Consider the following 26,225-nt stretch of genomic DNA (forward strand, 5'->3'; position numbering starts at 1 on the left):
AATTGAACACTAATACATTTTTTTCAATGAAAATAAATCCAAAGACACAAAACCAATTCCTCAAAAATGCTCAGAAGTAAAGGATTGGTACGGATATTTCAGAAAGATGTCCCACTTAACGAAAGCAGGTAAGACAAACGTCAATTTAAACTGTGCTGAATTCAGCATTGTGAAGGAGCGTGAAGCGGAACCACAGACTCCCTGCTTATGAAAGGCTCATTCCACAGCAGTCGGGCAGCAGTTACGGACTTAGGCTCCAAAGGTCTCGGTATCAAATACATACAGAAAGGGGCTCCCTGATGGAAACGGGAGTGAAATTGCTGGAAGTGATTGGAACAGGAATTTTTAACATACAATGATCCCGCTAGATTCTCGAAGTAACTCCCCCAAAAAAGCCAGGAAAGATTAGCAATTCCTCCCCTGACCCCCTCAAAAAAGGATCTGCATCCTCCCGACTTCCCAGGCCCCCTTTCCAGCCGGGCAACAGACTCACCCTGCAGGCAGGTGGCAAGACCTCACCTGGGATGTTGTGTATGGTGATGGCCAAGATGAGCAGTGCGATTCTCCTCCAGCTGCTGCCGCTGGGGGGGGCCAGGCTCCCTGGAGAAGGCATGGGGTCAGCAGGGCCCTCCGGAAGGTCGGCGGCCACCGCCTTCCTCCTCTGGTACGCCTCGCCATTCTCGCTCTTGTCTGAGCAGAAAGAGAGGGGTGGGAGAGAGAGCACTTTGAACATAAGTGAGTACTTTGAACTTGGGCAAGCAGCAGCAGGGGCAAGCTTCCAAGGCCAGGATATAAGCTACTTCCTAACTTCTGAATGGACTGTGGATTCTTCTTTGTGTTCCTTCATTTCTTCATCCCTTCACTCCTTCATTCATTCATTCATTCATTCATTCATTCAGTAAACATTCACGAAGAGACATTCAGTGCCCAATGTAAAGGTACTGAAAAGGGTAAGGAAGGTGTAAAAAGTACATTAGCAATGCCATATCTGAAAAAGCAAAACTGAGTAGTGGTCAGAAGCACAGATTCTGGAACTAGATTGCTGGCACACAAACTATTTAACCTCTTTGTGTCTTAGTTTCCTGGTTCACAAAATGGGATAACAGTACCTATTTCATGGGGGTTTGGAGGGGATTAAAGGAGAGGGTGTATGAAAATACTCATAGACTGTCCTAAGTGCTAGGGGTGTGGATTGAGGTGGTTGTCACATGCCCTTCTCTCCCACAGTCCACAGAAGTCTCATATGTAACTGCTCTCCTGGCCACAATGTCTCAGGGGGAACCACTTCACATGCCATGTTCAGCCAATGAGATTCTTTCCCCAGGGATGGGGGACTAGAATGGGGAAGAAGCCCAGGACTTCGGTGTGGGTTCTCAATCCAAAAGGTCACACAGTGTAAGGGCAGCCATGACATACCGTGCACGAATGAAACAGGGAAGCAGGCTGGGGACAGAAGGAGGCAGACACCAAAAGACAGACAGAGATGGGAAATCACATGGCCGGAGACAGACAAAAGGCAGCCTGGGTGCCGTAGAACATTCTGACCCTCATGGGTTGACTTTGGTACCCAGCCCCTGACTTTCATGAACTAACTCTCCTTTTAAAAAACCCCCTTGTGGGCCCTGGCTGGCGTGGCTCAGTGGATTGAACCCTGGCCTGTGAAACAAAGGGTCGCCAGTCCAATTCCCAGTCAGGGCACATGCCTGGGTTGTGGGCCAGGTCCCCAGTAAGGGGCGTGTGAGAGGCAACCGCACATTGATGCTTCTCTCCCTCTCTTTCTCCCTCCCTTCCCTTCTCTCTAAAAATAAATAAATAAATAAATAAATACTCAAATAAATATAAAGTCCCTTTTGGGAACACAGTTGAAGGGTATCATTTCTCAGGGTCAGGGCGTCCCAAACACCCCTGGTATCGCAGGTCATTTGTTTATTCCTAGGGTATTTTCTGGGGTAAAATGCCTGGATCAAAATACGGGAGAACAACGGTGAGGCCGAGCAGCCAAGCTGGGGGTCAGAGCTCGGGTGGATTTGTGGGAGAGGCTTCCCAGAGGCAGGGTGTCTTGAGTGAATCTAAAACACATGGAGGTTTTTCAACCATGAGTGAGCATGGTTGAAGGAAAAAAGTTTTTCAACCACGAGTGAGCAAAGCACAACCCAGATGTCACAGACGGGTCACCAGAACAGGTTTCTAGGGAACCCACCATGAGCAGGGTAACCACACATCTCGGTCTGGCTCACCATCTCACGGGGGTTATTAGTGCCCCTTTCACTCTCAAAAGCATCCTGGTCTGGAGCATAAATTACGTGGCTCCTCGGCTGGGGAAACCACAGAGCCTGATGGGGGACATGCCTCCCTGAGGCCAGTGGTCATCGACCTGCAAGGTAGGAGGCAAGCTCTGTGTCCCTCCTTCCCTTCTCTACTCAAAGCTTCCACAAGCAAAAGAACTCTGGTCTCCAAGCAGAAAGCTGCAGAAAATTTTCCCAAAGTCCAACTAAGAAACAAGGGCAATTTCGGGGATTCCTTTCTCTCTGACCTCATTCCTTGCTGTAATGCAAAGCAAGGGCGGTTTATCCCACCCTGTCAGTGCCTTATTTAAAGACCATAACCTCAGTCTATAAACTTGACCGCATCTTTGATTCCCTTTTCAGGTGAACTGCCCAAGTGGAATACTGTTTTATATTTCCAAAACAGGAAAAGAAAACACTTCCCCTGAAAATCATTTTGGGTTTGTTTACTCAAATCTAGCCAGCAGGGCTTGAAGAGTGAGAAAGCACCAGAGACAGGTGCAGCCCTCCCCAGTCCTGATGGGCTTTCTCCTGGGACAGCTGGCTCTCTGTTCCGTTAGGGAGAAGAGGCCTTGTATTGATCCTCTGCAAACAGGCCTGCCAGCCTTCCCCCCGTCAGCTGCCTCAGTGCACAAACTGGCCTCTGGAGGAGCATACAACCATCTCAGCTGGAGTGCAACCCCTCTAGGCTCTATTTGCACAAATCAAAGCTAAATACCCACTGTGCAATATCTGCACCATGTGTGTGCACATACATGCGTGCGCAAGCATACGAGTGCCATGCGGTACAGTCTTGCTTGCCTCAGATATCAGACAGCCTTCATATATGTTTGCACGTGTTTGAGTATATATGTACATACAGGGGGGGTGTTTTTGTCTGTTTAAGGTTGACAACATCTAACAACTCAGGCTGCAGAGGCTGGATGGAAAATTGAACTAAATATCTGGGATTTCGAGCCCATGAACACTAAAGCCATGAGCCAAGCAGAGCAGAGGGCTGTGCGGGAACCTAGCCACACTGCTGCAGAGGCCACCCAGGTGTCCCCTGGGCTAGCCAGTAGGCACCACTGCCTCCTTGGGCTTCCTCTGAGCTCACAGGCTGACCTAGATCTCTGTAGTATAAAAGAAAACTAACCCAAAAACCCAACTCTTCCCTTTAGAATTTTATAATTTAAGGGACGACAGACAGAGAAGACATGAATAAATTCCTTTAAATCTAAGGAGCAGAGCTGCACAGTCTCTAATAAGCACTGAAGGCTGCATTTGTTTCTTGTTAACAACAAAGAGGGATCGACTGTGAATCTCCTGCAAATCTCCTGCAAATGACGTCCAGAGAGCCACAGGGATGAGACACTGTCAGCACAACCCAGCACCACGGGAACAGCAAGTGCAGGGCGCTGTGAACCGAGGTAAAGAAGCCCGCCTCGTCTTGGGCTCCCAAGGTGTGAGTCCCTCTCCTGTGGGAAAGGGGTGGGAGCTGTGAGCCCCTGCTGTACTTGTGAAAGTTAAGTATACCACCACTAATGAGTTTGCAATGAGAAAAATTAGTCCAAATAAATCACGAGAGTTCAGAGGCATCCTGAGCAATGAATCTTCTTGCCTCCCCTGGTTAGCGCTAAACCACCACACGCCATCAGGTGAAATGCCAGCACCTGGTATGGGCATACGAGTAGGGCACAGTGACGAGACCCCAGGAGATTTCTTGAGATAGGAAAGGTTTTGACACCTGTGAAGTCAGACTGGGCAAGAGGAAGGACATTTAGGGATGGAATGGCTGGTTTCAAGGTCAGAAAGAGAAAACATCAATGACACTGGCTAGTAGGTGATACTGAGGACTTAGCTTAATAGTCTCAATCGTCACAAAAGCCCTGTGAAGTAGAGATCACCCCCTTAACAAATGAGGAGCTTGAAGAGCAGAGAGATGGAGGAGCTGGTCCCAGGTCACAGGGCCCTGAGTCAAGCCAAGGTCCTCTGCCTCCAGAGACCGCCCCTTAGCTGGGCCCCTTGGTGGACTGGTGGGGAGGGGGGAGCGTTGCTCCTCTCTTCGTCAGATCAGGCAGTGGGAACAGTTACTGCAAGGACATTTAGGGGCTTGAACTCCCAGATGTTTAGTTCAGAGATGTGCAGGTGGCAGAGAGGGTTCGGAGAGTGACAAGAGAGACAGAGAAGGCTCAGAAGTCTCATTTCTACCATCATTCCCACTCACATGAAAATGTGAACATGGAAATGGTGTTTCTTAACTCAGTTGACCTACTATTTCTAAGTCTAACTAGGAAATACTTATTAACACTGAGTACAGAACCCAGGGAGGTTCTGTAGCGCTGAGTACAGGGCTACAGGGAAGAAAGGAATCACTTCAAAGCGGACCATCATCAAAAAACCCTTTTTTAACATTTGAACACAAGCATCTAAGAATCCACACGAAGATGGAGGCCCCTGCTGGAGCTCAGCCTGTGGTGCCCCCACCCCACTTCATCTTAGCCATAGGGGCATCACATTGCTGCATTTGAGAATGAGGACCTCAGGGGAACAGACGGTCCAGTCCAAGGCTCAGCCTTCCCACTGGATCACAGGGTGACCTGATGTGACACAGTGACTTTCTGGTTTCCTCTTTCCCAAATAAGGGACATAATTCCTGCCCCAATACATTGTATCACAGAATGAAAGCAGACAGGGGTCCATGGGCACAAGCCAGGGGGCCACAGAGAAGGAACCCTACTCTGTGGGGAAGGCCTGCCCCTCAGAGTTAGACACCCACCCCTGTGAAGTGAAAAGTCTTGAGGTCTCTAGATCAGTGGACTGAACCCATTTTGGATCAGCAACTGCTTTCAGAAGCTATGACCTTTTCTCTGGCAAAAGAGAAAATACACTGACAGATGATTGTAAGTGATTTCTTAATCCTTATGGATTCAAGGACCTTTGTTTTCATTGCCCATGAGCCCAGTCCCACCAGGGACGCACGGTGTTTGAATTTAACAGACCTTCCATGAATACGGCAGCACTAATTAACATATCACCAGCCACGAGAGCTTTGAAAACATCCCCAAGATATCACTGGAGACGATTTGGTTGAATTAGCACAAATAGGCAGATCCTTAGCTGATTAAGTGCAGGCAATTTCAAATCCCTGGAAAAATACCTTCTCTGAAAGCTGAACCCCTGTTACAAACATAAAATGAAGAGCAGTCAATGATATATTTTCACTGTGTACAACGTAGGCATAAACAAAATCAAAAGGCCGACCAAAGGCAGGGAAAGAACAGGGTCCATCGACTAATATTTTTCCTTTCTTCTTGTTTTCCAGAGAATCAGAATAATTGGAGGGAAGAAATTCAATTATCCACATGAGCGTGACAATGCTTGCTAAGAATTTGGTTCTGTTTCTCTACTCATTTAAGGGATTAGCATGACTTCCTTTATGTATTATAATCGATGCTGAATTTGAACGTGAACTAATTACTCAACATTGGTTAGTATCAACGCTGGCAGATGGAGAAACCAAGTCCACAGAGGCCCTTCTTGATGGTCCCATGGGAATTTAAGAAACAGCCAGGGTGGCTCCCTGAGTCTTGGCAAAGGGCCTCTCAGCTCAGAGACTTCCTAATTTAAAGCCTATGACTGTCTCTAACCCTATCCACCACTCTCCTACCGCTTCCTCTCTGTAAAGCTATAAACATAACCACATTAAAGACCCTTGCCCAAACATAGTAAGTCCCCAGTATCCCTAACACAATGGCTGTCATTGGTCCCCACCCCATGTCCAATTCATGTACACTGATGTTTTGCATATTTGCAGTCTGTGCAAATGGTGACAAGATCACCCTGGCTGCCATGGGGTCGCAGCTCTGCCCATCGTTAGCTATAAGGCTTCAAGGAACTGCTGTCACTTTGCCTCAGTGCCATCGTGGTAAAATGGGTCTAATAAGCATATCTACTTAGTAACATTGTTATGAGAACTAAAATATACGTAAAGTGCCTGGCACATGAAAACCGCATTAAATGTTAGCTATTACTATTGATTATATGTTTTAATGTACAGTTTCCTATACCACTTGTCTCACTTAAAACTACAGAAACATTTTCTAGATTTCTTAGCCTCTACAACTCTAGTTTTTAATAGCTTAAGGACGTGCTGCTTATTTCTAAGCTCATCCTTTCACTCAACTTTGAACACTCTTTTCCAGATGGTAAAAGCTGCAGTGCCTTCCTCTTGCCACGTGGGGGCACACTCTTTCTGCTCCCTCCCACCCAGAACAGGCACCACCCTGCCCCCTCCCCACCCAGGGAAAGTTCCTGCCTTGACTTCATGCACTAAATCTTTGTTTTATAGCTTCATGATTCATATACACCACTAGAACACATAAAAAGGGGCTGAGCCACCCCCGCAAAATGGCTTAGCGCGTGAAGGAAAGTTCCTGTTGAAGAGTGGGGGAATCTGTCCAACAATCCTTAAATCTTTCATGTGCTTGTCTGTAACTGATTGTTGCCCAACAACTGGTTCCCTAAAATTGAACCACAGTGGAGATGTACCACATGTGTACATTACAAATGCAAATACAGGTATTTGCATCTGAAAATAAACAAGAGAAAATTTACCCAATGCTCCCTTCCTATCTTCCACTACTGTATCTTCAAAGTCATTTTGGCTTCAATTTCCCCAAAAAAAAAAGAGAGCTATCAGTTGAAATGGAGAGAAAAAAAGATAAATTAATTCTTGGCTTTTGATCTTCTGGGGAGGGGCCACCACCTAGTGGTTTAAAGGAGAAAAGGGATTTTCAAAGGGAGAGATTTTGACTCTGACATTTCTGCATTAAACACTGTCTTTAGAAACCACTGGGCACTTGAAACGTGACTCAGCTATCAGGACTGGAACGGTGGGAGAGCTGGAGACTGGCCACATAATGCAGTATGTGGTTTAACAAGAGACAATGGAAAGAGGGGACGGAAATAATGCTTCTGGTGCCTTTTCACGGGGAAAATCCTTCGCTTCTCTGAGCCTTCGAAGGCTGTGCACCCAGGACTGTCCTTAGATCCTCCAGGACCCCTGTGAACGGTCAACAAACAGGCTGCAAATGTGAAGTCCTGGCATGAAACCAACAGCAGAGCATTCATTTAACTCCCATCAACTTAATAGGGTTAATGGGTGTAAGTGGTCCAGGGAGGGAGGGCTGGCCAGCCACCTCATTCATCTTGCCATTGGGCAAGAGCCCCAGATGAAATACTCCTGCCAATAACCTCATTTCTGATTGTAAAGATATAAAATGCATATTGAAGCAACCTTGGAAAGCCTCAAAGTATGCATGAGAAAATTTAAACCACACATAATCACATCATTTAAAACAAATACTAGAGTTTGGCATATTTCTTTCATTGGTTCTTCAGGTAGTTTTACGTAACTGAGGTATATTATACAACTGTAGTCTTTTTGTTCCCACTAAACGTAACACAAGCATTTCCCTATACAATGAAAAACCCTTATACTTCAAACAATACAAATTATTATTTACTTAATATCGACCATTGGGCATTTAGGCTATTTCTCATTTTTTTTCCCTATAAAGATCACTGCAAAACCTTTAACCTATATAAACAATCAGAAATTTGGACAAAGTTCCCAGAAGTTGAACTCTTGATCCAAGGCCTTGACGCATTTGTCTAAGTAATTTCTAGAAAGGCCATGCCATTTATACTCCCATCAACAGGATCAGATTCTTAGTCAACCTGGGTATTTCTCATTTGAAAATAAATGTCTTCATTTACGGGGGAAATGCTATTTCCCTTCATTTGTATTTCTCTGACTACCCAGTGAAGTTGAGTATTCTTTATAGTTTCAGGTCTATTTCTTTTCCTTCTTTGTGTAAGGTCCTCTATCCCAATGAGGCCTTTTTAAGTCCCAGTAATATGATGAGCTAACTCCGGACAGACATGGGTAATTTCCCTGGGATGCACTCAAGCTTGTCAGTGACTGATGAGACCTGGCTGGGAGCCGCAGATGCACTCCCTCCTCAGGCTGCTGTGTCCGCCTGGCCAAACTGGGGTTCAGCCTCCGTTCGTAAATTCCTCCTTGAGATACCTCAAGACAATGGAGTACCTTTTTAGAAAAACATATTATTGCCCTGGCCAAGTGGTTCCGTTGGTTGGAGCATCATCCTGTACACCAAAAGGTTGTGGGTTCAATTCCCGGTCAGGACACATACCTAGGTTGTGGATTCGAGCTCCAGTAAAGGACATGTGTAGCAGGCAACCGGTCAATGTTTCTTTCTCACATCAATGTTTCTCTCTCTCTCCCCCTCCCTCCCTCCCTCCCTCCTTCCCTCTCTTTCTCTCTCTCCCTCCCTCTCTCTGTCTAAAATCAGTGAAACAATAGATAAAAAACTGTTGTTTTATTTATACTACTGCCTGGCATTGTCCTGAAAGCTACTTTTCTCTCTCAATACTGAAATATCACCGCTTTCAAAAGCAGAAGGTTTATGAGAGCTCCCCTGCTTCCCTGACTTCTCCCCCCATCCTACAACCCTATGATTCCTGCAAGCCACACAGCAGTTTTGCAACCAGAACACAGAGCAAAAAGAATCTAGTGTGGACAGGACACTCGTCAGAGCTTCTGGACTGAGCAAGTTAAAGAACAGAGTGCTCAGCTGTACCTGAATTTCAGATATAAAAACATTTTAGTGTAAGTATGTCCCAAAAGTTACTAAAAGGCATTCATTGTTCACTTGAAATTGGAATATAACTGGGTTTCCTGTGTTTTATCTGACAGTACTACTTGCGCTTACCTTAGGGTCCAAGTTCTGGGTAGGGAGAGTGCAAATGAACAGCACTCCACCCTGAAAGCAGCAAGAGAGTCCATCAGAGGCCAAGGAAGCTTCGTGGGGAAATCACAAGTATTTATTATGTTTATTTACTGGTCCTTAGGCAGAGAAGTATCTAGAGTCTAAGAAACATGATGATAAACATTTACTATCTTTGTAACTATCCTAGACATCACCGCTGGTCATCCTAATAACCACAAGCCACACGGTATCAGAGGGTCACGTGCTGCCTGATTCCCTTGTCTTTTCAGTCAGTACCTATTTTCTAGGCACCCAAAGCCATCCATGCCTTTCTTTGCTGCTTATGAATAAGCAGTTGCTTACTGACAACATTGACACAAATAGACCTGCATAACTGTTAAAAATTACATGCACATCAGACGAAGAGAGGGGTTCACCACTACCTAAAGATTTCTCATCTGTGAAGCAAACCACCCACTAACACGGTGCTTGTTCCAAATATCTAAGTAAGGCAATTAATTTATACTCTCTATTGACAGAGTCAAAGTTTCCAATAAGATTAAAATGTCCACCGGGTCAGCTCTTCTAGTTTACAGGCAGAAAAAGCCATTTAACCAACCTGAACTCACTCCTAATTAACTGTTTTTGGCCTAAGACTAAGTCCTGGGCAGCCTCTAGAGCTGCCTCTATAGTTCTCCTCAGCTCACCCTTCACATGTGTGTTCAATGCATACGCCACAGTGGGAAAGAGACCATTGTTATCTTTTGGGGAAAAGGGGGTCCACCAGCAGAAAATGACATTTACGTCAAAAGAGCCCAATATACTCAATTTTAAAAGGGCATTTTTGAAGAACACTAATACTTTCAAGAACTTTGCAAAGCACTCAGCCTCTCCCAGAAAGATGGTAGCTCCTCAGTAACTTACATTGTTGTAAGTTCCCAGGTGAAGGAAGGAGGCGTCCCCGAAAACTGCACCTGCTTCCGGGGCCTGTCCAACTGCTACTGTTAACTTCAGTGTCACTTGGCTCACTTTGCTGTTGGAGGAAATGCTGCCCTCACATCTTTTCTGATTCTGAGAATAAAGTTAATAGCCTAGCCCACTATAGCTCCAAGTGTGGGGCGAAGGCCAACCACTGAAGTGTTGTGCCAGGAGCCCCCAACAAGCCCTTTCCTGGAGCCCATCCTGGAGCCACTGAACTAGAATCTCTGGCAGAGGAGCCCAGGAATCTGCACTGTACAAGCCATCCGACCCCCACCACCCGCCCATCTGCATTCCAGGGTAATTCTGATACAGACTATAATTTTAAAAGTAATATTTTAGACTGCCCAACTATAAGTTACTCAAGGTCCTGGCTCTGCACCTAAATTTACATCAGCCCAAACATTTTTGGCCAATCAGGAGTCTCAAGGTAAGACACAGGGATGTATTTGACCCTTACTTACATCTGGGCAGCTGAGGATATATATGACTTTTTCCCCAAACATGCCGTAAGGAAGACAAAGGAATTTAAGGTAAGAAAGTGAAAAGTAATTGAATTGTCTTGACAAAAACCATCATTTCCTGACTTTAAATTAAAATGACCCTTTTAAAAAAAAAGAGGACATGAGCCATCACCTAAAAATGCAACCAGCACCAGCAGAACTGAGAGAAAAATAAACTCCCCCCAAACCAAGCATTGTCGCATCTTCCCTAGGTCCATATAGGGTCCATATAGGGTCTAAGTTGCTTAGCCACTGCAATACATACTGCCAGTTTTAACACACAGCACTACATTCTGTAAACTACAATAGGAAAGCAAAATTTTTCTTTTTTTCAAAGGCCGCATAATTGAGAGGCAAATGTGGTGCTGGAAAGGTTTAAGTGAGACTAACGTTCCATAAACATTTCCTGGCTCATGGATTTTCTTGCTTTTTGAATGCAAATAATTGATGCTCAAACACAGGATAATCACTGGAGATAACAACAACAAAAAAGAAAAAACATAAGTGCCTGCCTGAAGATTTAGGTTTTGTTTTCTGTCTCTGTTACAAGAAGGTGGAAGAGTTGAGACTTCCCTGGATGCAAAGGAGAATCTGAGTCCATGCTCAGCATCAGTAGACGAACTTATCCAGCTCAGTCGCCAGTGGTGGGCAATAGAAACCAACTAATTCATTGGAAGGGTACTGAGGGGCTCATGAACCAGCCCAGGAGGCCACAGAACCTGTTTGGGAACCCAAACATAGTCAAGGGAAACCAGGACTTCCTGTTCTACCAACAAAATACCTCAGGGTAGCACCTCTCTCTTAATACTGGAAACCAAATACCCCCAGCTTAGGTCACTGGCACTGAATGCTGGCCACTCCTGCTGGAACCACTGGTCAGGCCATTGTCACCTCTAGCTGCAAGGGAGGCCAGAAATCCACCTTCTATCCTGCAAGGCAGGCTCTGCCCTCCACCACAACTCCCAAGGTGTGTGTGTGGGCGGGGGGTGGGAGGAAGGTGAGTCCCAAACATGGTCAAGGGATTCAGGAGCGAAGGAGGGAGAGAGAAAAAGGAAGAAAGAACAGGGGAAAGCTGCCATGGGGAAGCTTTATTCACATCCTCAGACATCTATGCCTTCAATGTCTTCAACTCTACATTAAATTGGCACTGGGCTTTCCTCTCCCTTCAGAAAGACGATTAAGTGAATGAAATCCATGGCATAGAATTCTCAGGTCAACTCCATCTTCCATTTTCTGCCTGCAGCTCTAGAAGACTCCCAACTTCTAAAGGTCCAGCTTCTTCCAACTGTAAAGGAGCTGAATTAGATGACCTCCCGGCCCCTTCTGATACTAACATTCTCTGCTACCAATGACAGTCTCGGACACAGGTAGCCTAAATGATCGCTCATCCCCTGTGAGTAGGAGAGAGTGGCTATTTCTGGTGCCAGTGTTCACAGAACTCTGTAAGAAGTCCCCGGGAGCTTAAAGGACAGCACATTCTGACTGTTCATAGAACAAGAAACGTCCATGCAGTGAGGAACAAATTCATTAGCCCAGAGTAATGAACACTGCTTTGTGTCCTGAATTAAAAGGCATTATCTTCCCTTAAAATTTCTTATTTTCTGACATATAAAAATTTGCATACATTAGTTTAAAAAGGGGAAAAATATTAATTAGCACAAAGAAGAACTGAAGTCACTCACCACCAGAGGTAACCACCTTTTAAAAATCCTGACAATTTTTTTATATGTATACTGCACATACAGATGAATATACATGTACAAATTTTTCCCTTTGACCATACTGTTTTGAAACACGACTTTATAAAGCAATAAATCATGAATATGGTCCACATTTTCTATATTCTTCAGATCAGTGGTTCTTTTCCTGATTTCCTTTAGCTAACAGAGGTCAAGAGGGGCACAATGCAGAATTTCCAGCTGCCATGTAGAGATCTAAGAATATATACTCAAGCTTTTTTTCTTGTTTGAAGATATGTTTATTGTCCAAATCATTTCAAGGTCAGGCACAACCAGTTACCTTCCAGGCCTCTAAAGAGCTCTGGTGTTTAGAATGATAAAAGCTAGCTGGACAGAATTATAAATCACCGCTTAAAAACTGGCCAAATGCTGGTTGGACTTAAAAGGGCCATTGTTTCTTGCTCTCTGATTTCTGTGAGGTAAATGTTATCTTGGTGAGTGGTTTCTGAGCCCTTCCTTCTTCAGGATCAATTTAAATGCTGAATGGGGAAGCCTCAGCTCTTCAGCCTTGCCTCGCCCTGGTCTCCGCAAGAACGCTGTCAGCCCGAAGTAATTAGTCTGCTTCAGGTGACTGTTAGTTCTGTAAGCTTGACCCCTCACAGCAGAACAAAAGAGACATCTGAGTGCAAAGAAGACTTGAACTTGGCCTTCAGGCCCAGACTTGGGTCCATCTTCTCACCCAAGGCTCGCTACCCATGCAAATCCCTAGTTCCTTACAATGGTCTTCTGGCCGTGAGTTCCGGCTAGATTAACCACTCCACCCACTAAAGCAGCCAATCTTCTTGAGCTGGCCAGTCCTGGTTCTTGGTCATCCGCACTTCAACCCTGTCCAAAAGCCTGTCCAGAGAAGAGCCAGTTCAGGGTGGGTGGAGCCCAGAGGAGCCTGCGAGAGAGGCAGTGTGTGCATATGGGTACAGGTCCCCTCCCCTGACTGCCTCTTCTCTCCCACCAAGACTGAAGGCTCCAAGACACTGACTGGATCCAAAAAAGTCACATGAAGAAGGAAAAGGGACTAGATAGGGATAGCACAGGTGGTTGAGAGGCACCTCAACAGATGAGCTTACTAACCAGGAAGAAAGGCCAGTACCTTGGTGGGGGCAACGGCCCAGCACTCCACAAGGGTCAGCTAAGTCCCCCTTCTGGGCGAGAGGATGTAGGGTCTGCCACAGAGAACCTGCGGTGGCCACAAGCACCTGCATTCCTTTAGGTAGAGAAGATCCCCTTTGTTAGCATAACCTACAAAGCCAGAAAGGTGAAGCCATGGCAAAGCCCTAAGATGCATTAAAAGCCCTATGGGTCAGGTGGGCTCATTTCCAATCAGCAGGGGCTTATAGGTAAGGATCCATTAGCCAATCATTGAGATAGAAATAACTTACACATTATGCAAATGCAGTCAAGTGTTTTCCCCTTAAAGTTTGTTTTCTTAATTAGCTAAATATTTCCCCAACAATGTTTGTACTATTAATCTGCTCAAGAAACAGGCAGAGTCCCCAGGAATGAAGAAAAAATCACTCTTCTAACTTGGGTGTTCTTCATGCAAAAGCACTCAAGTCACATCACCTTCTAAAACAACCAATCTGTCCAGGTTTCACTTGCAGGTGGGGAGAGGACATGGAGAGAAAATCATGAAGGCACTACCAGAGCGGCACAGTGGTGGTCATTTTGGGCACATCTTATACTGGTTTGTCAGTTGTCACTACCTCTCGATTCACCAGGTCAGGAAACGTGATTTAGACATGGAGATGCCTGTTCCCCTCGCCAGGAGTAACGGACAACAGTTACAGTGGCAGTGAGCCCCAGAAGCTTCCTTTTACTCACCTTTTTAGCATACACACTGTATGTGCATGGGCATGCATGTGCATGTGTACACATGTGTGTGCGTGTGTGTGCATTGTGTGACAGGGAGGAGAGAGAATATGCACATGTGTGCTCACATACAGATTATGACCAACTCATTTGGCATGAGGTGCTCTGGCAGTTTCTCCTGATCCTCTTCTGGGGGCTGTCAATCAAAGGCTGGGCGGTGGGTGTGGGTGGGCGGCAGCGGCAGGGCAGACCCAGCCTAGGTGGCCAGCCCTCCAGCAGGCGCAAACCAGGAGACAAGGGAACGTCCATGGCAGGCTCTCTGACCCTTTCCTCTTTCCTTGCCTCTTTAAGCTTCTCTCTTTCCCTTTCTCTCCAAGGTAATGACACAGAGGACTCTCCATGCCACTGTGCAGAAAGGAGCAGGGGAGAGTGGTTCTGGGGGAATGTGACTCTGGGTCCATGTGCTTTAAAGCAGCCATTTTCCTCTCACACAAGCACTTCCTGATGATGTATATTTGGGGATGTCACTTGATACCCCTGTGCCTCGGTTTCCCCATTTGCCAAATGGGGCTGATAACATTGCCCACCCTGTAGGACTCTTGGGGGGGTGGGCGATGGGAGTGCGTGCGCGGCCCCCTTGGCTGGCGCCCACAGGGTCCTATACAAACCACATTTCGGCAGTCCCCACAATGAACCCGTGTTACACCAGCAAAACAGAAAAGGACAGTAAATGGCATGTCCAGTACACCCAATCCATTCTTCAATTAAATCCAAAAGGGCAGGAGGTCCTTGGCGGAAGAGAGAAAATTAGATCATGATAGGCTCTGGCGCAGAATTTTCAAGTACCGTCAAGTTGCAATTCTCTCTGTCGGCAGCCTAGAATCATGTCTTGTCTATGAAGTGAATGCTTTTTAAGATTCCACAATCACGTTGACATTTTCGATTTTCAGAAAGGATCACCTGCTGCTAAAGATAATAGAGACTTCCTGTCAATAAGAGGGGAGGGCCGGTGCCCTTTAAGATCATCTATTTTGCTTTGGAATACAAAGTAACTTTCTCCCCCCCCCTTTCCTTTTCTTTCATTTTTCTTTTAAGTAGGAGATTTACTCATCTAATGTGGTTTGCTTAGGGCTAATATTAATGCCAGTTTGCACTTCCTAAAAAATGTTACAACCAGGGAGATGGTGATAAAGTAGGACCTATCATCCCTGAAGTATGCTTATAGTCCAGAGAAAACTATGACAGATAGGGAGCTAGATAGAATATGCACATACATGTACATAAATACATGCATAAATGATCAGTATAAATGATCTGTATACCATATATTATATATCTGATGCTATTTCATTAATATTTCCATTTTCAAGTTTAATATTTTTAAAAACTGTATACATATATATGATTTTTAGAAAGTCACCTTGGAAACTGAAACTTAATGGCTTGAGAGCTAATTGTCAGGAAGACTAAGCACCACTCTCTACTCCCTAGATTTGAGCATAAACACAGGTAAGAAAGGAAATGGTCAGGAAGGAAATTGGTTTCTGGAAACTAATCGACCCATCAGAATACAGCTCCTAGCAAGGAAAAACCCATCTTTCTCTACCATTCTCATTAAGATTTGGGAGCCACCACGTCTTCAGAGGGGCTGTCTTTGTGCTACAGATCGAGTGGGACATGGTGCAGAGGTGCCCATCCACCTGGAGGAGGGCTCTGTGGGGCTAAATTCTTGAGTCCTCTGCCTTCTGAGTTGGAAGCATCGGGTGAGAAGGGAGACTGACAGGCAAAACTATCTGTCCGACCTGAGGCGGCCCGGAGCTAACAGAGCAAAGTAAAAAACCTGTTCTGGGAGAGTGGAATAAAAGACATGGGAAATTAAATGGAGTGGGACTTATTAGTGAGATCAGCCAGGAGACAAAGGAGGCCCTGCCTGGTGCAATGAGAGGACTTAATGGGGCAGAGCTTAAGCATCTGCCAGGCAGGGCACACACTTTCTCTTACTGTTCCTGCTAAGACAGCGACCGCCAGGGACACAGAAAGGATGGCTTGGTTCCTAGTGAGAACACCAATGCCCTCCAGCAGAGGTTCTGAGAAGGAGGCGGACGTGGCTGCGGAGAGCTCTGAATTCTTTCAGCTTCAGCAAGCAGGCATGCCTTGCTGAAAAAGAAAGTTTCAGAAAGTGTGAACTCTCTGAGTGACATTCAGGTTGTTACTGATCGTCAGTGTAGAAAAGGAGGAAGACCACAGGGCTGGCAGACGGGACGGCAGGTATCCTCACCCACTCTGGAGCGCTTATCACAGAGAGGAGGGGAAGGCTGAGGCCACGAGAGTGCGCTGGGGGCAATCTGTGAACAGCAGACGGCAGGAGGCCCGACTGAGCCCAGGCCTCAGTTAGAGTTTCACAGCAGCTCTCAAACATGAGCATGCAAGAATGATCGAATGAACGAATGACAACAAAAACCCCCACTTGGGGAGCCTGAGCAAAGTGCAGACTCTTGGACTTGTTTTGGCAGCACATACTCTAAAATTGGAAAGACACAGAGATCCGCATGGTCCCTGTGCAACAATGACACCAAATTTGGAGAAGCACTCCGTATTTTTGAAATAGGAAGTCACTAATCATTGGGCATAAAATTTCAATTCACCACCATGAGTAAGACCTAGAGATTGGCTGTATAACATTGTACCAACAGGTAACAATACGGTATTGTACACTTTAACACCTGTTAAGAGGGTATACCTCATGTTAATTGTTCTTACCATAATAAAGTTAAAGAAATATCACCTAAATAACTTTTATAAAAATCATATTGAAAATATTTTAAAGTGCAGATTCTTAGAACTCATGGTAAACTTGGGCAGGGCCTACAAGTCTTCGCATGTGACAGACACTCTAGATAACATAATTTAGAGGACAAAGAAGGATCCAGAAAAACACAAGGAAACCCCATTAAGAATGGACTCATGAGGCTGTATGTCTAGTCCAGACCACTTGCCAACTGTTTACTGTGATTCTTCACTTGGGGGTCTTACCATCATCTTGCTCATCTTGCACCAAATGGAATACATCACCTTCTGCCTAGAATGTGTTCTTATAACCTCTCTTAGGACAACAGATTCCATACTCCCCTCCATTTACCATACCAGGAGCAAGGGAACAAGTATCCGTGTAGAAAGCCTATGGAAACTGTCCTGGGAGGACCCAAGGACTTGAGGGAAACCACAGAGAGACAGCGGGTGAGTGAGAGCCAGGGGGAGGTGGCACGGAGGTACCCTGCCCGTCGGATAACCTGAGACACCTTCACTCATACGACTCCCAAATCCAGGCCGAAGCAAGTGAGCAGGAACAGAATGTTCAACCCAGAAGAGATGTCTGGCACGTTTCTTGAAGTTTATTAGAACGTGGCATTTACCCACCATAAACCACCTTCAGTGGCAGGTTGTCACCTCTCCCACCAAAATCTGTCCCACATTATGCCATTGTAGTCCCCAGCCTTCAGAGAAGTCAGGTCAGGGCTCAGTGGAGCTTACAGGACTGTCTGTGCCAGAGGCTAGTAGCGGGTTGGGCTACAAATAGCTATGTACCCGCTGCCATGGCAACCCATGATCAACTAGGGATGGGGAAGAAGGTGCTCCGCTTAATTGAAACCCAGGCAACGTTTTAACACAAACCCCAAGGAAGTTAATGCTCCATTAGATTTTCTCCTGTCTCCTTTCTCCCATTTCTTTTCATATCACCAACTGGCTTTTAACCATCCCTCCCCTCCCAAAAAAAATGACCTCCAAAGACAAGGCTTTTGATAAACCACTGAGTCAAATATCCCTCCCCGCCTCACCATACCCAAGCACAAAGCAATTAGGATCTCCTGTTCTCTCTGTTCGTAGCCTATTCAACTCAAGGAAATTCTGTTTGCCCAAAAAATACTTAGGCGTGCATTGGCTTCACCATACCACCTCACTGCGGGCACCCAGGACAAATATTCTCACATTGTAACATGACTGAGAATCACCTGGAAAACTTTTAAAGACAGATTCCCTGGCCCCATCCCAAAAGAACTGACTCATGCAAATCATAGGCAGTGCACAAGCATCTGTGTGTTTTTTCTAGCACCCTAGTAAATCCTCATGTAAACAGATCAACATCCACCCTGTGAGATATGCGGACCCGCAGATATGGCCTTTTCCCAGAGATGTGTCCTTTATAGGGTGTGTTAAACTCAGCGAAAGCTGGTCATCGAACGGCCTGCTGCTCACCAAATAAGCTGTTAACAGGAGACTCACTGCAGTACCTGGTTCTGAATTTGTCCGATACACAGAGAAAACACCAGCTAGGGCCCTCATTCTCAAGGCAGGCCTTCTCCAAGTTGCAAGGCAGTACGGGAAGGCAAACATGCTCACAAGCTCAAAATATTCATGACTGAACTCGCCACTTATAAAATTAGTCCTCACTCAAAAATCCCCTTTCTGCCTAACAGCATAGCTGAAGTCCTAACCCGCCTCCTACATCAGTCTTGGTGATCGTGAACATTTGTTTGTATTTTCATTTTATTGTCAAATTTATGGAAATGTCAAGTCATGAGGCTGGAAAATGATTCAAGTTCGTGAAGCCCCGGGAAGTGACACTGCAGAACGTTGCCTGGCAGGACCTGGGACACAGAGGGACTTTGCAAATGACTGAAGATAAGATGCAAGCACAATCGTTTTTTGCAAATTTAAATTTCTACTGGAGATATGTCTGTTTCCAGCAAGATTAAAGATTAAGATAAAACCAAAATCTCCCTCTACAAACACTTAGAAATGATGGAGGAAATAAACAAAAAAGGTTTAAAACTCAGAGCTGAGCTTGCAGCAAAGACAGGGGACTATTATTGATAAAGAAGCAGTAAGTCAGAACCTAAACAGCAGTTCAGGAGCTGCCTGAGGAGTAAGAAGGGTCCCCTGGGCAGGTTCTGGGTGTTACTATCCACATGGGGCAAAGATGAGGGCTTGGGCCGCCATGGCAGAACATGACATTCTATAAATGTAAGATTCACGGAATAAAATCGAGTGTCCCTGTGTGCAAGGGTAGACTACAAAGAAAAAAAAAAAAATCCATCCCGCATCACAAAGAGACAAAAAGGATAATCCTATGTTCCTGCCTAGTCTCTGGCAGAGAAAAAAAACTGTTTGAAGAATAAAAACCATGGGCTTTCACCTTGAAGAGGTCAGAGTTCTGAGTTTGTACTTTCTGTGTGAATGAGGGAAATGCCAGCCTGCAGTGATGTCCACACAAACCCTGTGTGCAGATGTTTACGGCAGCTCTCTTCGCAATGGCCAAAACCTGAAGCAACCGAGCTGTCCTGCAGTAAGTGAAAGGGTAAATGAACTGTGGTCCATCCAGACAACGGAATATTTTTTAGAACTAAAAAAAGGAATGGGCTATCAAGCTGTGAAGAGACATGGAAGAGCCTTAAATGTGTATTACTAAGTGAAAGCGGCCAATCTGAAAAGGCTATATATTGTATGATTCCAACTAACTGACATTCCGGAAGAGGCAAAACTATGGAAAACAGTAAAAAGATCAGTGATTGCCAGGGGGGAGGGTAAGGAAGGAATGAACAGGTGAAGCACAGGATTTTTAGAGCAGTGAAAATATTCTGTATGATACTATAATGGTGGATATATTTCATTACACATTTCTCTAAAACCATACAGTGTACAACACCAAGTGTGAACCCTAATGTAAACTATGGACTTTGGGTGATAACGATTGTAACAAATGTACCACTCTAGTTGGGGCTGTGGATAATGGAGGAGGCCATGAATGACTGGGGACAGGGGGTATATAGGGAATCTCTATACCTTCCATTCAATTTTGCTGTGAACCTAATACTGCTCTAAAAATGAAGTCTATTAGAAAACAATACAATACTAGTGACTAACTTGGAGGTATCAAGAAGAGGTAGAACTAAAATATTAGGAAAATAAAAACATGAAAGATGATGGGGGTGAACCACACTAAAGCATTCTAAGGTCCTAAAAGATTGCTAGGGAGGAGGGAGGAGATACAGATTAATTTTGAACATCATTAAGGCAACTACACATGTGAAAGTAAAGGTAGGCACAAAAAAGAAATTTAATTAAAAACTTCCAAATTAGTAAAGGGTAAGGAAACAAAGAGGAAGATATAGAAAAGCCAATAAAGCATAAGAAAAGGGAAGAGAATGCACAGTAAATAGAAAGAGCAATATAAAACATGGAGGAGGAGTATTTACTCTTGGACAAGGCCATACCAACATCCACAGCACACGTTCAAAGTGAGCAGCCTCTGGTGTGTTGGACAAACCACACAGGCACACATGTATAGACACACAGGCAAGAGGATATTATTGGTAAAGTCTACTGAAAGGGGTCAGAGTGTGCCACCCCAATATACATCATTTTGGCATAAGGATTACTTGGGGCTTAAGGCAACTGAGAAACAGCAGACACAGGAGGAACTCTCTACCCGCTCCCTTTCTGCCTAAAAGCAAGGCATATGTTTTCCTTTGTAAAGGTGCCTCTTCTCCCTCTACCAGAAAGAGGAAAAACCAGCGATGGCCGGGGTCTACACAACAAACTTACTAAATAACCCATCTCTACCATTTATGGCCCCTAGAAGCCCAAATCTTTTTTTTTTTTTGTCTAGCCACTTCTTCACAACTTACTACACTTTACTAAAATGGTTTATAAGCTCTCAACCATAATCACTTCTTTGGGTTTTCATGTCTCTGTTGTGGAGCCCTTAGGCATGTAAAGTTAAAAATAAAACGTGTATGCTTTTCTCCTGTAAATCTGTCTTTTTTCAGTTTAATTCAGTCTCCAGGCACAGAACATAAGTAGGGTTTTTTTTCCTTTTCCACACTATCAAATTACCAGCGAACAAATAATCACAATCCCATGCTAACTACTCCAGAGAATTAATGGAAGGAAGAAGAGAAAGAGATGAAGACAAAGCAAAGGAGGACTCTCCAACTCTGGATGATGCTGGTATAACATTAATAAAATAACCAGAGAAATAAAACATAAGTGAAAATTTTAGGCCATACTCACTTAATAACACAGATGCAAACTACTGTGAATAAAAAGGAACTATCTTTAGTATCCATCGAAACATATCTATTAAAAATCTATGGTAAATATCATATTAATGGTGAAATATAGAAACGTTCTCTTCAGCATTCATGTGATAGGCAGAATTCTAAAGATAGCACCCAAGATACTCCCCTCCACTTATAATCTCCCATAAACTCTGAGACTGTGATAACACTGGATTTCACCCCCAGCATTAGGCACAACTGACCTAACTAGGGAGACAAGCCAGATGGAACCTGGCTAATCACAGGAGCTCTTTAAAAGAGGGTTTTCCCCAGCTGATCTCCCTGAAGAGAAAGTCAGAGATTTCTCTAGGGATAGGCTCGGGAATGTGCGTTTGAAGAGGGCACCCCAGTAAATGAGCCCTGCTGCTGCCAGTCCCTGAGTGGGGGCCATGGAAGGAACAGGAAAGCACCAGATGCCACCTGCTGACTGAGCAGGCCCTGGCCTCTGTCAGGATGTCCACCTGGGAGGATTTGGGATTAAGAACCAGGCTCTTATAGAGGAGGAAAGAAATCTTATTCACTACCCATTAGGTTCTGCAGCTGGAGCCCTGAAAATGAAACTGACAAAAGATAAACAAGAAAAAAAAGGGAGCTGATTAACATGGGCAACACACACACACACACACACACACACACACACACAGCTCAGTGATGAGTAACTCAAAGGGGTGGTTAGAACTTAGGGCTTACGTAGCATCTTAACAAAGAACACCACATTTGTAGAGAAGTGACAAGACCAATGAAAGGGGTTTAGGCTTTAGAGACAACAAAGTGTAGGAAGGTAAATATACAGGGGAACCAATGGAAAATAAGTGTTGTTTTAATCAGGTCAGTTACACAGATTCCTCTTGGTGCCTTCTCTGTGCTATTAGGAGTCTCATGTGATGGAGAGTCCTCTGCCTTTCCTGGTACAAGGGTGGTAACTTTTTCACAAGAAATTTAATGTCTTGTTTTTAAGCAGAAAAGAGGGGGAGGTCAGAGAGCCCTTCCTGCACCTGCCATCTCTAAGAGTCTTCAGTTGCAAACCATCACCATGCTGACGTGGCATACCTGGGGGTGGCGTGCTTTGATCCCCACTCTCTCCAATATCAGTGTCCATGTTAAATAGAGAACCCTGGGCTCCTTCCCCAGAGAATCTAGTACTCTGAGCCAGTGGAAGATTTACTTTTTTTCATATAGCATTTTTGAAAAATTGATTTTCTTAATACAAAAAGAGCATAGAGAAAAAAAAGAAACTGGTATGTAATCCCACTGCCCAGATAACCTCTGCTGACACTGAAAAGCATAAAAGTAACACAGATGCACAGTTAGAAATACAAACAGAAGATAAAGGGCTGAAATGAAAACTAGGAGCCCCCTCCCTAGCCCCAAGTCTCTCTTTCCAAGGCAACCACTGATCACAGTGTCACATGGATGCTTCCAGAAAAAAATACTACATTAATACCAGGACATTTGTCTGTTACAACAGGTTGTTTGTTTCCCAAAGGAATGATATTGTTTCCAGTTTTGTAGTTTGCTTTTTTTTTTCCGCTTAATAGAATGTGCAGGTTTTTCTACATCAGCATTTTAAAAGCCTACTTCATTAATTTAAATGGTTTTAAAGTAGAGAAGAAATCAGATTCTCAATCCGTGCTTAAGGCAATTCTAATGTTGGGAGGCCCACAGACCACCCTGAGCAATCCGGACCTGGAAGGCAGGCGCACACACCTGGCTGCGATGTCAATCCTGGCAGAGGCTTGAAATGCCTTCCTCATCTCCCTAATAAGCAGAGCCTTGGAATTTCTCTGAGCATCCTGCATTTAGACATATTTCTACCCAGACTCTGTTTATCCACCTGCAAGGGTCTCGGGATAATTGCTGGGGGGTCAGGCAGCACGAGGCAGGAAGTTATTCCTGCCTTTACCTCTGAAGATGCTGTGCCCAGAGGCAATTCGTTCATTCGCAAAGCATCGTGGTGGACCACTCATTCATTTTCAGTCTTGGTTCAATGCCAAAGCACAGGGAGCAGCCAAGAAGCTGCTCCTGCACAGCCCCAGATGCTCTCCAGATGCAGAGGGGCCCCTCCTCCCCTCCTCCTTTGGCCACACTCCTGCAGACTTTTGGCTGACTGTTAAGTGGCTCCAAAGATAATGTTGCTACTGGTTGGCCTGAAGCACGATTTTTCAGTCTCACTTACCTTTTAATTAACAAATGTTGGCCTGCTAATGAGCCTATGATACACATCACCTAATTATCTCCAAAAATCTTTAGCAATCCCCTTCCCAGGCAGTAGCGATGAGGCCTATCAGTCAGAGTCTGCAGGTGCACAGGAAAGAGCGATGCCCACACGGTGTTTTTGCTCCTGTCCAAATACTGGGTAAGGCAGCTGACCTCGCCCAGCTGAGAGTCCGGGAGGCGCGGGGAGCTGGAAGCCAAGACCCATACCCCTAGACTTCTAGGTCTTCTGGGGTGTGTCCCAGCTCTCCTCTCACACCCCACTGGGTTCCTCTGGGGGTGCCTCCCCGATGCAGAGAGCCTGGGATAAAGGAGAGCTCTCCTCTGCTCCCCACAGCTGGTCAGCTGGACCAGGCGGGCAGCACTCCCCAACTCTGCCAGGTTCTCAGGTTCAGCTGTGCTCTTGAACCGAGGATGCAGCAACATGGGAACTGAGGGGTCGCCCTTACCTGGCTCTGGCGTAGCTGAGAAAGCACGTCTGCAGATCGAGAAAGCAGATGGAAAGCACAAACAAGAGGCCTTCACGAGGAGGCAGAGAATGAAGGGACACGCGCCATCAGCATCACACTCCTAATTCCAGTGCCCCGTGAGGCTCAACTGATCTCAGTGCCCTTGGAGTCTGTGCCCTTCACATACACTGTCTTCTTCCTCCAGCCAGTCCGAGGCGGGTTCCCTCCCTGTCATCCACAAGTTCCTTCCTCAATCAAGACAAAACCGCAGTCTGGATGGCTGACATTGGAACAAGAGAACAGCGGGCTGGAAATAACCACATAAATGTTCACCTGAGGAACGCAGCCTCTGGGACAGGGGAGTGTGGACGAGTTTTGCTCCAAAGCAAAGAGAGAAGCTCAGAGTCCCCTCTGCATTCCATGCTGGACGCAGAACATCTCTCTGCACCCTCTGTCCCCCGAACCCAAGCAGCCCCTTCGCGCGATGTTGTGCCTAAATCATGGGGAAGCCCGCGCCTCGGTAAGGCTGGGTGCTCAGAGGACAAAGAGCTGGGCATCTATTTGCACAGCTGTCACGGGGATGTTGAACAAAGCTCAGGCACTGGGAAAAAGTGGGGAGTCCTGCTGCCTGGTAATTCTAGCTCCTGTAAATCACTCCCATGCTGCAGGTGACGCGGCTGACATAGGAGCTGGACACTACCAGTCCAGAGGGAAAATTTAGATGTCTGTCTCCTATTTTCACCTTCAAAACCTTGCTTCCAAAGAAACCACCAGGGACAACTCTGATTGGAAAGAAAGTCATGGACAAATGAGAAGAAGCACTCAATGTGGGGGTAGGGGGAATGGTAGTGACTTGGGGTACAGCCTATATTGCCCACACTTCATAAGGGACCCCCTCTTCCACCTCCTCAGGAGAAAGAGCACAGCCAGGGTCTCCCAGCCAGTCAACTGTGGACAAAGCAAGCAAGATAAATGCTGCAGAGTTTGGAACCCAGCAATTCCCAGTTCTTCCCCCTGAACACATGGCTTACTCACTTTATTCCCCAAAGCTAAGGAATGTTACAGCAGCTGCAGATTAAATAAACTGAGAGGAGAGAGGAACCTCATAATCAAAAAACCCTAGGCAGGTAAATATATTTCAAACACGGTAAGGGAGAAACAGCAAATCACCGCAGAGAAATGGGAGGAGGAGACGGGGGCTATTTTAAGAAGGAAAAGCTGATGTAATTAGACTGGATGTGGGAATAACATTTTGGAGGTTTGGGGGAGTCCAGAGGAATGTAATTAAGTGATCTGTATCCATTATTTTAAGTCCTGTTCACATTAATGCAGTAAATATTCCACTTAATTCATCATTATTGAATTTGCCCACAAAGCTGCAGGGTAAAACTTCAGCCTAAAGTTCAATGACATCCAGGCAAAGTGGAGCATTTTTCTTGTCCCCAAGAGCTGCCACAGGAGAAAGATGTAGCTTTCATAACCTCCAGGGTGACAGGCACCTTTCTGAACACAGCTGATACCCTCCTGCAGCCTCTGAGGAGGGGAAAGGGACCCCGGAAACCCCCGATCCAGGAACCCACAAACTGGCAAAGCAAGACACAGTTTTATGGAAAAGGTATTCAAATCCAGGGATGCCAAATGCTCCACAACCCATCCATCCTCCTTTGTGCATCTCCCACCAGTATGTACACACACGCACACACACACGCGCGCGCGCACATGCCATGCACACATCTGTCGTCCTACACTCCCACAGCTCTTACTGATTACCCAGTTTGTGCGTGTTCATTTCTTACTGATTCTCTATCCTGGAGCCAGGGTTTCTTTTCTCATTTCCTTCCTTTTGCCTTTCAATCCTTATTACTGCATTAGCACCACCTTCTTTGGGGAGGGGGGCAGGGGGAGGGTTAGAGTTAAGTCCAGGGGACACAGCTATGTGTGTTCCCTCTGCGGCTTTTCCTGATGACCAGGAGGGGAGCACTTCATCCCCTGAGATTTCAGGTACAAACCTGACTCCCCAAAGCCCTGAAATAACTGTACTGCCGGTTTTCATTACTGTAACTGTAACAGTCCATCGTGAACTGTTTTCTGTCAGACCCAGCAAGCCATAAGGTCAAGTGGGTGAGCCCAGAAACAGTCCGTTGCCGCATGAAAGGGCTGCAGACAGGACCGGACATGAGCAGGGCCAGAGGACATATTCCTTTTTTCTCTCGAGACACCCTCATGCTCTGTCATGTCCAAAAATGCCCAGATCTCTGGGTGGAAATCAAGGCTGGGTTAGGATGGTTGGGTATGGAATAAAGAGCGAGCTGTGGACGCTTATGGAGAGAAGGGGGCAGCAGCCAAATGCTTCTTGTCAG

General features: G+C 45.6%; 1 protein-coding gene and 1 pseudogene across 3 annotated transcripts in view; one reads left to right on the forward strand and one right to left on the reverse strand.

Annotated features, from left to right (window-relative positions):
- Positions 1–26,225, reverse strand: part of SLC39A11 (solute carrier family 39 member 11) — a 250,970-nt gene that overhangs the window by 91,902 nt on the left and 132,843 nt on the right. For all 3 annotated transcript variants that reach the window (XM_054573113.1, XM_054573111.1, XM_054573110.1), the window contains one exon: positions 520–690. In XM_054573113.1, the coding sequence (XP_054429088.1) occupies positions 520–690 (171 nt within the window). The remainder of the gene's footprint in view (positions 1–519; positions 691–26,225) is intronic.
- LOC129070373 (uncharacterized) lies at positions 16,586–16,685 on the forward strand (annotated as a pseudogene).

Source organism: Pteronotus mesoamericanus, unplaced genomic scaffold, assembly GCF_021234165.1.
Source record: "Pteronotus mesoamericanus isolate MK-2021 breed Mesoamerican mustached bat unplaced genomic scaffold, CSHL_Meso_final contig_246, whole genome shotgun sequence".
Classification (NCBI taxonomy): domain Eukaryota; kingdom Metazoa; phylum Chordata; class Mammalia; order Chiroptera; family Mormoopidae; genus Pteronotus; species Pteronotus mesoamericanus.